At 46.8% G+C, this 14,363-nt stretch overlaps 1 protein-coding gene across 2 annotated transcripts in view; it reads right to left on the minus strand.

The window, feature by feature from the left end:
- The window catches only part of LOC124551081, a 72,704-nt gene that overhangs the window by 45,489 nt on the left and 12,852 nt on the right, over nt 1–14,363 (minus strand). For both annotated transcript variants that reach the window (XM_047126007.1, XM_047126008.1), the window contains 2 exons: nt 10,788–10,873; nt 901–1,008 (listed from right to left, as the gene is read on the minus strand). In XM_047126007.1, the coding sequence (XP_046981963.1) occupies nt 901–1,008; nt 10,788–10,873 (194 nt within the window). The remainder of the gene's footprint in view (nt 1–900; nt 1,009–10,787; nt 10,874–14,363) is intronic.

A 14,363-nucleotide genomic window follows, 5' to 3' on the forward strand; every position in this document is an offset into this window, starting at 1 on the left:
AGTGTCCTGCTTAACACAGTCATGTCACTTCAATACCTGGCTGTAATGTTAAAAAGCAATATGAAATGAAACGAGCATGTGAGGACTGGGGCAGGAGGGGCTAATGGTCGACTACGGTTTATTGGCAGAATTCTACAAAAGTGTGGTTCATCTGTACAGAAGACTGCATATAGGACATTAGTGTGACCTATTCTTGAGTTCAGCTCAAGTGTTTAGGATCTGTACCAGGATGGATTAAAGGAAGATATCAAAGCAATCCAAAGGCGGACTGCTAGATTTGTTACCGTCAGGTTCGAACAACACGCCAGTGTTGCAGAGATGCTTCGGGAACTCAAACGGAAATCCCTATAGGTAAGGCAATGTTCTTTTCGAGAAACACAGTTGAGAATACTTGGAGAACTGGCATTTGAAGCTGACTGCTGAACACTTGATTCCAACATACACTGCGCATAAGGACCATGAAGATAAGATATGAGAAATTAGGCATATACACAGATCATATATGGGACATGTAACTAACTAATGAACATTCAACAATAAACAAAGGGCTCTGTACAAAATACAGTAACTAAAGGGCTCGGTGGAAAAAAAATGCTAATCCTCCATTTAGTGAAGTTTACTCTGCCTACGTTACCTGTTGTACTTTCAAATGCACCAGATGCTGATAATGCGTAGCTCCATATATATAGCTAAAAAGAGCATTCATATTTTTGAATAGCAAGCATCAACCTGAAATTCATTCTTATGGATTAGCACTTTCTTTTACTGACCTCCTCAGTTATTACATGGGGTGAAATGAAAATGATTTGAGTGCAAACACATATGCTATTTTCATTCTCGGAATTATTTACAGGTAAGATACAAAATAAAGAAAATCAGCAGCTTTTAATATATACTTACAATCTATCAGTTTCGATGTCCCATGGCTTCTTTGGATACCATGGTGAATATTCAAAATTGTAATTTTCAAGTAAGTCATTCTGTGTCCTTACTGGTGGCCATTTAGGTCTGTAAATATATTAAAGTGTGTTACTGACAACAAACTGTGAGACATTGGAAGAGTATTCTTCCTATAGTGAAGAACATTGTCATATTTACATTCTCAACAAACAGTTAACAATGAATCAAAAGCCCTGTATACTTTCCCTGAAAAATTTCATATTCAGAATAGTGATTAACTTAAAATACCAAGACAGGTGGAATTAAAGAACTGGTAAGTTTGTGAAGTTAACACATTTTAGATTTCTGCACTTTTAACAACAAAATATATCGACAGGTAGAGGGTATAGCTACAGGCAACAGTCTGGCTGGCATTACTGCATTTTCTGAAATGTGTACCATATCCTAAAAACCAATTTACTTAAAAGAGCAAAAAGAACAAGTCCGAAAACTATCATGATTTAACCATTTTGCAAGTCAAAAGTAAACATACATAGCGCGACATATGTGACAACTGAATGGTCTTTATGCAAAACAAATTTAAAACTTGCATTCAATGTAAAATTGTTGGGAAAGTTAGTATAAATCAATTTCAAAATTTTTAACAAACAGACGAGAAAACAGCCTAATAAAAATGTGTAATAAACTGAAGGGAAACACAAGAGATTGGAATGTATACAATAAGTAATGAACGGTACTGGGTGCAAGTGTTACTCTTAGATGAAAAGGTTAGCACAGGAGAGCAAGCTGAGGTGATAAAAAAAAAAAAATACCCAAAAATTTTTTACTTTCGACCTGGAAATGACATAAAAGTTCTTCACAGGCAACAATACGATGATCTCTCTTAATTCAGCAGACAACCAACGTCGCATCTGTCTTGGAGACACTTCATTGAATTGCAGTATGTCATGGGCAATCTTGGGTGCTGAACCAACACCAATATTCAAAACAGTGGCTACTTCATTTGCAGTAAGGCACCTGTTTCCTTCACAAGCTCTTTAACTGCAATAATGTTTCTGTTCATCATTATGTCATGTGTCTGGGTCAGAAGTTTTTAAACTTCCTGTAGCACTTGCACACTTTTTGCAGGGGCACACATAAACCCTCATACTGTGCTTTCATCCTGTGATGCATTCCCACAGGTTTAACAGCTGCACTTCTAAAGTAATGTATCATAGATCATTGCTCCACTGCAATGCAAGGCGAGAATGGGACGGCCATCTTTGCACTGACAACTTTTCTGCACTGCAACAAGTTTCTGTCAACTTTGATGATTTGTCCAAACAGAAGGATCACACCAGCCAAATGATAAAGCAATAGTACAAGTTCTAGTAATTTTATTGCAATTTTAACATTTTCATTTGAATCACCCTTCTATTTTGATGCAATTTATTAACGTTTGCTTACACTTCCATCGGAACCACAGATCTAGAAGTGTCCAACCACATATGCTGACAACTGGTCCAAAAGAACTTACTGTCTCTTGATTTTGAATTATTACAGTTAAATACAACACTCATCACATTCTTTGGACACATCCTTAGAATGGACCAGTGGAGGTTGACACATTACATAATAGAGTTTGTTGTGTACAAGAGAACCATGGTACACTGGATCCAGTGGAGAGGGGTCTGAAAGAAATGGTATTACAAGAAGCATGTTTACAACACGTGATTTTCAAATCGAAAATTCAGGGTGCCATATGTTTCCAGACAAAATAAGTTTAGGATGAAAATATCATGGACAGAAGTGTGAAGAAGGTTACAAAATATAAGAATGACACACCAGATTACCAGATTCAACAAAATACTGCTTGACATCTAACAGCTCACAGTCACCATAAATTCACACTTGCTCAGTGTAAAGTTGCACACGGAGTCATACAAGTGACTATGTTGTTGTTGCTGGTTGGTTGGTTTGGGGGATGAAAGGGACCAGACTGCTATGGTCATCGGTCCCTTTTTCCAAAGACAAAGAACACCCACAGAGAATAAAAACGAGGAACAGAAGAGATCACAGACGATACAGGACAAGAGAAACTGAGACAAAGACAAGACAAAACGAACTAAAAGCACACAGAGTGTGACGGTGGTTGGCCGACCAGAGAAATAAAAAAGGAAAAGCCAACCACGGGAAACACATTAAAAATCAGTTTAAAACCGGAGGCCAAAGGCCAGAATCAACACAAAACAATAAGATAAAAACAGAAACACTCAGAGTAAAGAATAAAAACCCCCTGCCCGAATAAAACGTAAAACTAAGTCAGCCATAGCCGGGTCATCTGTTAAAAGGGCAGGGAGCGAGTCAGGCAGTGCGAACGACTGCCTGAGCGCAGCTAAAAACGGACACTCCAATAAAACATGAACCACGGATAAAACGGAGCCGCAGCGACATAGAGGCGCATCCTCACGGCGCAATAAGTGGCCGTGGGTAAGCCGAGTGTGCCCAATGCGCAGCCGGCAGAGGACAACAGACTCCTTGCGAGAAACCCGCAAGGAGGAGCGCCACACACCGGTAGCCCCCTTGATGGCCCGAAGTTTGTTGCGTGAAGGCAGGGCGCGCCGTTCAGTGTCCCAAAGGTCCAGAATTTTGCGGCGTAGGAACGCCCGCAAATCTGTCTCCGGGAGGCCAACGTCCAGAGATGGTACACTAGTCGCCTCTTTCGCCAGCCGGTCAACATTCTCGTTGCCGGGGATCCCAACATGGCCTGGGGTCCACACGAAGACCGCAGAGCGGCCGCAACGCGCAAGAGTATGCAGGGACTCATGGATAGCCATCACCAGACGGGAACGAGGAAAACACTGGTCGAGTGCTCGTAAACTGCTCAGGGAATCGCTACAGATAACGAAGGACTCACCTGAGCAGGAGCGGATATACTCTAGGGCTCGAAAGATGGCGACCAGCTCAGCAGTGTAAACGCTGCAGCCAGCCGGCAAGGAACGTTGTTCGGAATAGTCCCCTAGAGTGAGCGCATACCCGACTCGACCAGCAACCATCGAGCCGTCGGTGTAAACAATGCCAGAGCCCTGATACGTGGCCAGGATGGAATAAAAGCGGCGGCGGAAGGCCTCTGGAGGGACTGAGTCCTTCGAGCCCTGTGCCAAGTCTAGCCGAAGGCAAGGGCGAGGAACGCACCACGGGGGTGTACGCAGAGGTGCCCGGAAAGGAGGTGGAACAGGGACAAGCCCAAGCCCGGAGAGAAGCTCCTTGACGCGTATGGCGATCGGACAACCCGACTGGGGCCGACGTTCCGGCAGACGGACGACTGACTGCGGGAACAGGAGACGATAGTTAGGATGCCCGGGCGAGCTTAGAACATGGGCAGCATAAGCGGCCAGCAAACGTTGGCGCCGGAACCGCAGTGGAGGGACACCTGCCTCCACGAGTAAGCTGTCCACAGGGCTGGTGCGGAAAGCACCAGTGGCAAGGCGTATCCCGCTGTGGAGGATTGGGTCCAGCACCCGCAACGCAGACGGGGATGCTGAGCCATATGCCAGGCACCCATAATCCAGACGGGACTGGATTAACGCCTGGTAGAGCCGTAACAGGGTAGAGCGGTCGGCTCCCCAGCTGGTGTGGCTCAAACATCGCAGTGCATTGAGATGCCGCCAACACGTCTGTTTGAGCTGCCGGATATGAGGCAGCCAAGTCAACCGGGCATCGAAAACCACCCCCAAAAACCTGTGTGATTCCACCACCGAAAGAAGTTCGCCGTTAAGAGAAAGCTGCGGCTCCGGGTGGACAGTACGTCGCCGGCAGAAATGCATAACGCAGGTCTTGGCTGCCGAAAACTGAAACCCATGCGCTACAGCCCAAGACTGCGCCTTACGGATAGCGCCCTGTAGCTGACGTTCAACAGCTGCAATGCTGGGAGAGCTGTAATAAAGGCAGAAGTCATCAGCATACAGGGAAGCGGAGACAGAGTTTCCCACGGCCGCAGCAAGACCGTTAATGGCTATTAAAAACAGACAGACACTTAAAACGGAACCCTGTGGCACACCGTTCTCCTGGACGTGGGAGGAACTATACGAGGCCGCGACTTGCACGCGGAAGGTACGACACGACAGAAAATTGCGGATAAAAATCGGCAGAGGACCCCGAAGACCCCATCCATGGAGCGTAGAAAGAATGTGATGACGCCACGTCGTATCGTACGCCTTCCGCATGTCGAAAAAGACAGCGACCAGGTGCTGACGGCGGGAAAAGGCAGTACGGATGGCCGACTCCAGGCTCACCAGATTGTCGGCGGCGGAGCGGCCTTTACGGAACCCACCCTGAGATGGAGCCAGAAGGCCCCTAGACTCCAGTACCCAATGCAAGCGCCGGCTCACCATCCGTTCAAGCAACTTGCAAAGAACGTTGGTGAGGCTAATGGGACGGTAGCTGTCCACCTCCAGAGGGTTCTTTCCAGGTTTCAAAACGGGGATGACAATGCCTTCCCGCCATTGCGACGGAAACTCCCCCTCGACCCAAAGACGGTTGTAAAGATCGAGAAGGCGCCGCTGGCAGTCCACTGAAAGGTGTTTCAGCATCTGACAGTGGATGCCATCTGGCCCAGGAGCAGTAGCAGGGCAAGCAGCGAGGGCACTGCGGAATTCCCACTCACTAAATGGAGCATTGTAAGATTCTGGGTGGTTGGTGCGAAACGAAAGGCTCCGACGTTCCATCCGCTCTTTAATGGAGCGGAAGGCCTGGGGGTAATTCGCAGAAGCGGAACTCATAGCAAAATGCTCTGCTAAGCGATTGGCAATGACGTCGGAGTCAGTACAAACGGCTCCATTCAGTGAGAGCGCAGGGACGCTGGCAGGTGGCCGATAGCCGTAGACGCGTCGAATCTTGGCCCAGACCTGCGAGGGAGTGACATGGAGGCCAATGGTGGACACATACCGCTCCCAGCACTCCTTCTTGCCTTGGCGGATAAGGAGGCGGGCCCGCGCACGCAGCCGCTTGAAGGCGATAAGGTGGTCGAGGGAGGGGTGTCGCTTGTGACGCTGGAGCGCCCGCCGGCGATCTTTAATCGCTTCAGCGATCTCAGGCGACCACCAAGGCACAGCCTTCCGCCGAGGGGACCCACAGGAATGGGGAATGGCAGATTCGGCGGCAGTAACGATGCCGGTGGTGACCGATTGAACCACCGCATCAATGTCATCGGTAGAGAGAGGCTCAAAAGCGGCAGTGGAGGAGAACAAGTCCCAGTCAGCCTTATTCATAGCCCATCTGCTAGGGCGCCCAGAAGAGTGGCACTGTGGTAGTGACAAAAAGATCGGAAAATGGTCACTACCACACAGGTCGTCATGCACACTCCATTGGACAGACGGTAAGAGGCTATGGCTACAGATTGAAAGGTCAATGGCGGAGTAGGTGCCATGCGCCACACTGAAGTGTGTGAAGGCACCATCATTTAACAGCGAGAGATCGAGCTGCGACAATAAATGCTCAATGATGGCGCCTCGACCTGTTGCCACTGACCCACCCCACAGAGGGTTATGGGCGTTGAAGTCGCCCAATAGCAAGAAAGGTGGCGGCAATTGGGCGACCAGTGCAGCCAGAACATGCTGCGAGACATCACCATCCGGTGGAATGTAAAGACTGCAGACGGTAACAGCCTGTGGCGTCCACACGCGTACAGCGACAGCCTCTAAAGGCATCTGGAGAGGGACAGACTCGCTGTGCAGAGTGTGAAGAACATATATGCAGACGCCACCAGACACCCTTTCATAAGCTGCTCAGTTCTTATAATAACCCCGATAGCCACGGAGGGCGGGGGTTCGCATTGCTGGAAACCAAGTTTCCTGGAGAGCAATGCAGAAGAAAGGGTGAAGGCTGAGAAGTTGGCGGAGCTCAGCTAGATGGTGGAAGAAACCGCTGCAGTTCCACTGGAGGATGGTGTTGTCCATGGCTGGGAAAGGCGTGACGGGACTGGGAAGGCAGATTACGCCGCTGGGTCACCTGCTGCCTCCAAGTGAGCACCTGCGCCAGTGCTTTCCATGGCGCCGGAGGGACTGGCGAGATCGAGGTCCTCAGCGGACGCCAGGATCTCCACCTCGTCCTCAGACGCAGAGTTTGAAGGTGGCGGTGGGACAGGTGCCACCGCAATGTCAGGTTGCTTGGGAGCCTTTTTCTTCAACGGCTTCGCACGCTGTGCCTTGGGAGGGTCTGACTGGGAGGGCCCCACTGGGTCAGTCTCAGGGACGGACGACGACCGTGAAGCCCTATGACCAGCGACCGGTTGTTGTTTCAGAACTTTTCGTGGGTCCGCTTTGACACTGGGCAAAGCCTGGGAAGGGAGGGCCCCAAGGGACCCCTTCCTGGCTGGAGTGGCCGAAGAAGCCCTACGCTTCTCCGGCTGGGAAGGGGGGACGAATGTCCCCGATGGTTGGGGTGGTGTTGCTCCCGGAGTAGATGGAGCAACAGTGGGCGAAGTGCCCCCCACAACCAAGGGGGCCGGTGCATTGAGACATAGCTGAGAGGCAGCAGTACGTGACGACACGGGAGAGGATCGGACTGCTTGTGCAGCAGCGGCATAGGTGGATGTCATGGGCACGGGATGTAGCCGCTCATATTTCCGCCTTGCCTCGGTGTAGGTCAGGCGGTCCAGGGTCTTATATTCCATTATCTTCCTTTCCTTCTGGAAGATCCGACAGTCCGGTGAGCAGGGGGAATGGTGTTCTCCACAGTTAACACAAATGGGAGGCGGAGCACATGGAGTATCAGGATGCGAAGGACGTCCGCAATCCCGACACGTGATGCTGGAAGTACAGCGAGATGACATGTGCCCGAACTTCCAGCATTTAAAACACCGCATCGGAGGAGGGATATATGGTTTCACATCACAACGGTAAACCATCACCTTAACCTTTTCGGGTAAGACATCACCCTCAAAGGCCAAGATGAAGGCACCGGTGGCTACCTGATTATCCCTCGGACCCCGATGGACGCGCCGGACGAAGTGAACACCTCGTCGTTCGAGGTTGGTGCGTAATTCATCGTCGGACTGCAGAAGAAGATCCCTGTGGAATATAATACCCTGGACCATGTTGAGACTCTTATGCGGCGTGATGCTAACGGAAACATCCCCCAACTTGTCACAATTGAGCAACCTCCGTGACTGGGCAGAGGATGCCGTTTTGATGAGCACAGAACCAGAGCGCATCTTGGACAGGCCCTCCACCTCCCCGAACTTGTCCTCTAAATGCTCCACAAAAAACTGGGGCTTGGGCGACATGAAAGATTCTCCATCAACCCGCGTACACACGAGGTACCGGGGTGAATATTCTCCACTGCCTTCTTTAGCAAGTCGTTCCTCCCATGGAGTAGCTAGGGAGGGAAACGATCTCTGATCCAATTTCTTTACGTTGAGGTTAGACCTCGATCGCTTAGAGACTGCTGGTGGAGGCCCACCAGCGATAGATGATGTACCACGCTTCATTGCGGGTCATCCGCCCTGATGCCACCTACTCCGACCAAGGGCTCTCCCCACGGGCGCCACCCAGCCACAGCAAAGGCCACCTGGCAGGATGGCCATTGCCGGGAGTCCTGATGCCCCAGGGAGATGGGCATCTACTCCTTGGCATACGTGGGGAGTGAACGGCGCAGGCATCAGTAGAGCGATCCCTGTGTTGTCAGGGGGCTACAACCAAGAGGGTACATGGCGACCCCACCACAACGGACTGGCTACCGTGCTGGATCTTAGGTGCAAAAATGGCCAAGGTCGTCGTCGCAGCTAAAAGAAACACTGCAGAGTGCAGCGTGGTAATCGCCCAAGAGATCGAAAACGAGCGGGACACCATTGCAACGATGAGAAAGACGGCTATAGGTCTAATTGCACGAAGGATACAGTGCACCACGTAAGGTGCCCTTCCCCAATTGGCTCGCTCTTCGGAATAATTTAGATAGATGGAGGTCAAACCCGAGAGGGGACCATCACATAAAGCCGAAACGTTTGAGACTCCTTTTAGTCGCCTCTTACGACAGGCAGGAATACCGCGGGCCTATTCTAACCCCCGAACCCGCAGGGGGGTGTTGTTGTTGCTGTTGTTGTTGTCTTCAGTCCAGAGACTGGTTTGATGCAGCTCTCCATGCTACCCTATCCTGTGCAAGGTTCTTCACCTCCCAGTACCTACTGCAACCTACATCCTTCTGAATCTGTTTAGTGTATTCATCTCTTGGTCTCCCTCCACAATTTTTACCCTCCACGCTGCCCTCCAATACTGGGGACATAAGTGAATGTTCAATTAAAATTTCAACGAAATCTGTGATGATCAAGCAGGGAGGCGAAGGTTAGTTGCTGACATGAAATGATCCATCTGATTTCGATATATATTTACTACTCAACTTGGAGATATGAAAATTTGTGCCGGATGGGGACTCAAATCCAGACTTCTCCCTTATCACCAGCAGTCATCTTAACCACTTCAGCTACCAGTGCATGCATTGCATGCATGCGCGGGTAGTAGGTCTCTACATCATACAGCTGATGTCAAGGAATTCTCCACTAGCAAATTAATTTCCAAACAAAAATGTGTCTGTGTGTGCGCCATAAATAAGAAGTTACGGAAAAAGAAATAAAACACCTTTGGCAAAAGACTACAGATTCACATGTATACTGCAGAGTTATTTAAAATCTAATAGTTTCAATCTGTGGCTGAGGGTTATTTTTCTGTCTGTCAACAACAAGTGGTTGTGAAAGGACAGTGAGCTAATTGGTCATATTAGAGGGTCTGAAACATTTACATTGTACTTCTTATAAAGTATTATGTTTTGTCAGGGTTGTACTGAAATATGATATTTATAAAATTAAGTTTTATACAGAGAAAAACTTTTAAATGAAGACAAATGTGTTTATTTAATTAATAAATAACTTAATAAAACAAGAAGAAGAAGAAGAAGAATGGGAGTCTTATAATTGAGGTACTGACAGCAATGTTGATGACAGCAGGTAAGATTAATTTGAAGACAGGTAAGGTTGGGGTGCAACTCAAAGCAGATGATGGCTCCCCACGGCTCACCTGCACTGACACACACCTTAAACTTCAGTGGGTCTACCGACTTCGTAGTTTGTACTGTGAACACCAAGTGTTGTTAGTGGCTGGCACTGATGAAATATTCATTACTGCTGAAAACTTTATTACTGTCACATTACAGTCATTAACTGACTTGCGCGTACTCCTTAGTGGACTATGAATACCCAATTTCACTTTGATATCCTGTTTTATCTGTTTGATTGTCATACAAATTGGCTGTGAAAGAAATTTAAACCATAATATCATGTGTTTACTTATGTATTTGAAAATAATAAATATCTTTCAATTACTTTCCCTCAAGAAACAGAACTGAGTTGGAGTTCCATCTGCATATCCAGTTTCGACACTCAATAGCAAAAATTGTGTGTTAAAGGCAGAAACTCCAAAAAATGTTACAAATTTCGAACTATAGTTTCCCACAAATAACTAATAACTTCTGAAAAAAACACACATTTCAGCCACCCTGCAGGTACCAGCAGGCACCTACGAGACCAGCACTGTAAGTGCTGAGCTTCGCAGCTACCCTTGTACTGTTTGAGAGGCTAAGACACTGTGCTTAGGTCTTTCTCCTGCTTTCATTCTATAGTCATCAATTATACTAACACAAGAACACCACACAATCACTTGTCACAGCCACCCACCTGATGCAAAAATACTTTCGGGTGGAAACTGCCACCAGCAATTACCTTCCATGCCATGAAATTCCTACTCCACATCAACTGTCAAATGAATTAGTATAGGTCTAATGTGTAACGTGTAATCTCTGATATTGGGGAGATTCATACGGTAGGTGAATAATGCATTCTGAAAAAGAACTAGACTTACTTCTCTGACTCAGGTGTGGATGCTGTGAAAGAGCCATCAGTTTGCACTTTCTCTTCTTTTGGCTTTGTTTGTCCACTGACTGAATGCTGTAAAAAAATACTAACTGTTAGTTTTAAATGGTTTATACAGAACCTTAAATATTGTAACTTTTACAGACAGGAAGTGCAGCATCTATTTCATAACAAATAGCTGTAACACACAGTGTGTCCCAGCAGGAATGGTCAATATTCAGGGGTATGACAAAAACGATCATTTGAAGCAAGGAAGTCTGGTCAACATGGGCTCTAAAACATGTATCTTAAAGAGTTATGAGCACTTCTTATCACTCTTAAGGTTTGCATTTTAGTGCCCATGTTTACAAGACTTCTTTGGTTGAATGATCATTCATGTCATACCCCTGAATCCCAGACTGTGGCTGTGTTTTTCGATTTGGAGAAAGCCTACAATACCTGCTGGAGGACTGGTATCCTCTGCACTCTCTACGCGTGGGGCTTCCATGGCTGCATGCCTCGTTTCGATGAGGAATGCATGGAGGAGGGAAGCTGCAAGCAGTTGTTTTGCTTGAGAATCAGAAGTAGTCTCTACGAACAAAGTGCCATTTCGTGAACAAGAGCAGGATTTCACAGGGTTGGCCATACCTTTGTGAATACAAACGGATTTACCGTAGCAACTGACACCATCTTCAGTACATGAAACCACGAGGAACCGTGGTGCAGCTGGAAGGGTATTTGAATCTTTAGCCTCATTACGCTTATGTTTAGTAGACATTGATTCTGAAGAAGATGATAGGCTCATTGCAAGAAATCCCCCAAGATTGCTTGCATCTCCGATGGTGCACTCCTTCCTACTGCGGGGCCCCCCCTCAGGAGGAGGCACACGCACCTTAGGTGATTGTTCACACCTCTGATCACACCTCCCAATCATCTGACAGAGGGACCAATCAGCAATTTAGGAAGGTAGCAGCTCAGGCAATCACTGTCCCTGGGCTTGGCCTTTACCAGGGGTATGTGCAAACCCTACCTGTTAACCTGGGGCTGAGAACAACATGTTACCCAATAAACTGTTATATGTCAGATGCATGGGCTGGCCTTCAGGAGCGCACAGGGAGCAAGAAGAAAAAGAGGAACCTCAAACGCCAAAGCGAAGGAAGAATAGGAGAAGGGGAATGAAAAAAAGAACGAAGGAATAAAGGACAGTGGAGAGATTGTTCTAATATCAGTGACTGAATATGCAGTAGGCATTTGCACGTGTTTCCCCAGAGAGGGGAAAGAATATCAAGAGGACAGATACGTAGCACAGAAGGGAAGAGCTCCTGGTGTGTGTGTGTGTGTGTGTGTGTGTGTGTGTGTGTGTGTGTGTGTGTGTGTGTGTGTGTGTGAGAGAGAGAGAGAGAGAGAGAGAGAGAGAGAGAGAGAGAGAGAGAGAGAGAGATTGTTCTTAGTAATAAAGGCAATGGAAGATTTGTGAAGGTTTAAGTGAAAACATTTACTAACTTTTTAAAATAGGGAGTGGGCATATTATCCCATCCCTTATTTTAAATGGTGTATTGTACATTCTAGCACTAAATCTTTAAAAAGTATTTTTTATAAATGACCAGATTTTGGGCATTTAAAACTGCTTTTGCAAATTCCCCGGGCAAATGCTCATTTATAAATGCCCGGTCCACATCACTACTCATACCCTGTCTCCTGTGTAGAAAATACAGAATCTGGCATTAATCGTCCACTTGACTGTGAGTGGCGTGTCAATAGTAGATCTAGGTGTGCCGAACATAGTGGATGACCACTATGGAGGACACAGGATGTTGCCCTGATCCCCCCAACCAACAAGCTTGAGGTGCTATCTTTCACTGAAACTGAGCCAGTGGGACTGACTTCTCCGGTTTCAGAGAAAACATGTTTTGTCCGGTGTCAGGAGGCGGCAAACCCAAAAGGGTAGGGATTCATTAATCGTCGGCAGTTCAAACGACGGTGAATTATGGTCCCCCTTAGTGAAATGATAGCAAGACACAGGAAATGACACCAGGTGCACCCATTGTGTGCACCAGGGGGCCTCATTCAACATGTTTAAGAGGCATTGAGGGAACAGGGTGCAATGAACTGCAGTTTGTGGTGCACATTGAAACAAATGATGTTTGTCATCTGGGCTTCGAGGTCATTCTTGGGTCATTCCAGTGACTGGCAGAGCAGGTTGAGAAGACTAGCCTAGCGCGTGGCGTTTCAACAAAGTTCACAATTTGCAAGATTGACCAGAACTGATTGTGGCCCTCTGGTTCCGAGTCGAGTGGAATGACTGAACCAAAGACTTCGAAAGTTCTGTGACAAGCTAGACTTGTGCCACAGGGTTGAAAACTGTAGAGTCCCCCTAAACAGGTCAGGTGTGAACTTCATATCAGAGGCTGTTACTCATGTAGCTGACAGTGTGTTGGGTCCACATGAGTTTTTTTTTTTTTAAATTAGGTGATTCTCCATCCAATCTAGATAACAATAGCTGTAGGAAACCTACAAATATCAGTGTAAGATCAAAGGAGATGCCATCCACAGTTGAGAGTATTACGATCCTAGCAGTAAACTGTTGAAGCATTCAAAACAAAGTGCCAGTGTTTGAAGTGCTCATGAAAAGCAGTGAAGCTCACATAATACTAGGTACAGAAAGCTGGTTGAAATCTGAAATTTATAGCAGTGAGATTTTTGGGGAAAATTTAAGAGTATATCAAAAGGATAGGCAAATGGGGAATGGAGGTGGTGTATTTGTCACGGCAGACAAGAAACTCAAACTACCAAGGTAGAAATTAAAGCTGCATGTGACATAGTTTGGGGAAGATTCAGTATCAGGGATGGGCATAAAATAACAACTGGATGCCTCTTTTGTCCAACAGGCTCATCTCTTTATGTTACCAAAAACGTTAAAGAAAACCTCAGTTCACTTGTACACAAGTTCCCCAATTGTACTGTAATCATCGGTGGAGACTTTAATCGTCCAACAATAAATTGGGAAAATGACCATTTTGGTAGCTGTGGGTATGATAAAGACATCGAGCAAAACTGTAGTAAATGCCTTCTCTGAAAGCTACATAGAACAGATAGTTAGGAACTGCACCCATGATGGAAGCGTATTGGAGCTAGTGCCACCAAATAGCCCTGACGTCTGCGGATGACCACATCGAAACTGGAATCAGTGACCATGATGCGGTTGTGGCAACAATGATTACTGAAGAACAAAGGGACAACTAAAATAAGCAGAAAGATATATAAACTCAGTAAACTAGATAAAAAAACTGGTAGTGTCATTTCTCAATAAGACACGCGAGATTTCAGAACAGGGAAGGAGCATGTAGAGGAACCATGGCTCAAGTTTAAAAGAATAGTTGACCACACACTGTACCCAGTAAACCAGTCCATAATGAGAGGGAACTTCCGTGGTACACAGTCACTGCAAAGAAACGGCTAAAAAAACAGATTATACTGTATAATATGTGTACAACAGAGTGTAGGGCTATAGATAGAGAGACGCTGAATGAAACACGTATGGCTGTCAAGAGAGCAATATATAATCGCCTCAATGACTACCGTAGCA

This window comes from Schistocerca americana, chromosome 9 (assembly GCF_021461395.2).
Source record: "Schistocerca americana isolate TAMUIC-IGC-003095 chromosome 9, iqSchAmer2.1, whole genome shotgun sequence".
Classification (NCBI taxonomy): Eukaryota; Metazoa; Arthropoda; class Insecta; order Orthoptera; family Acrididae; genus Schistocerca; species Schistocerca americana.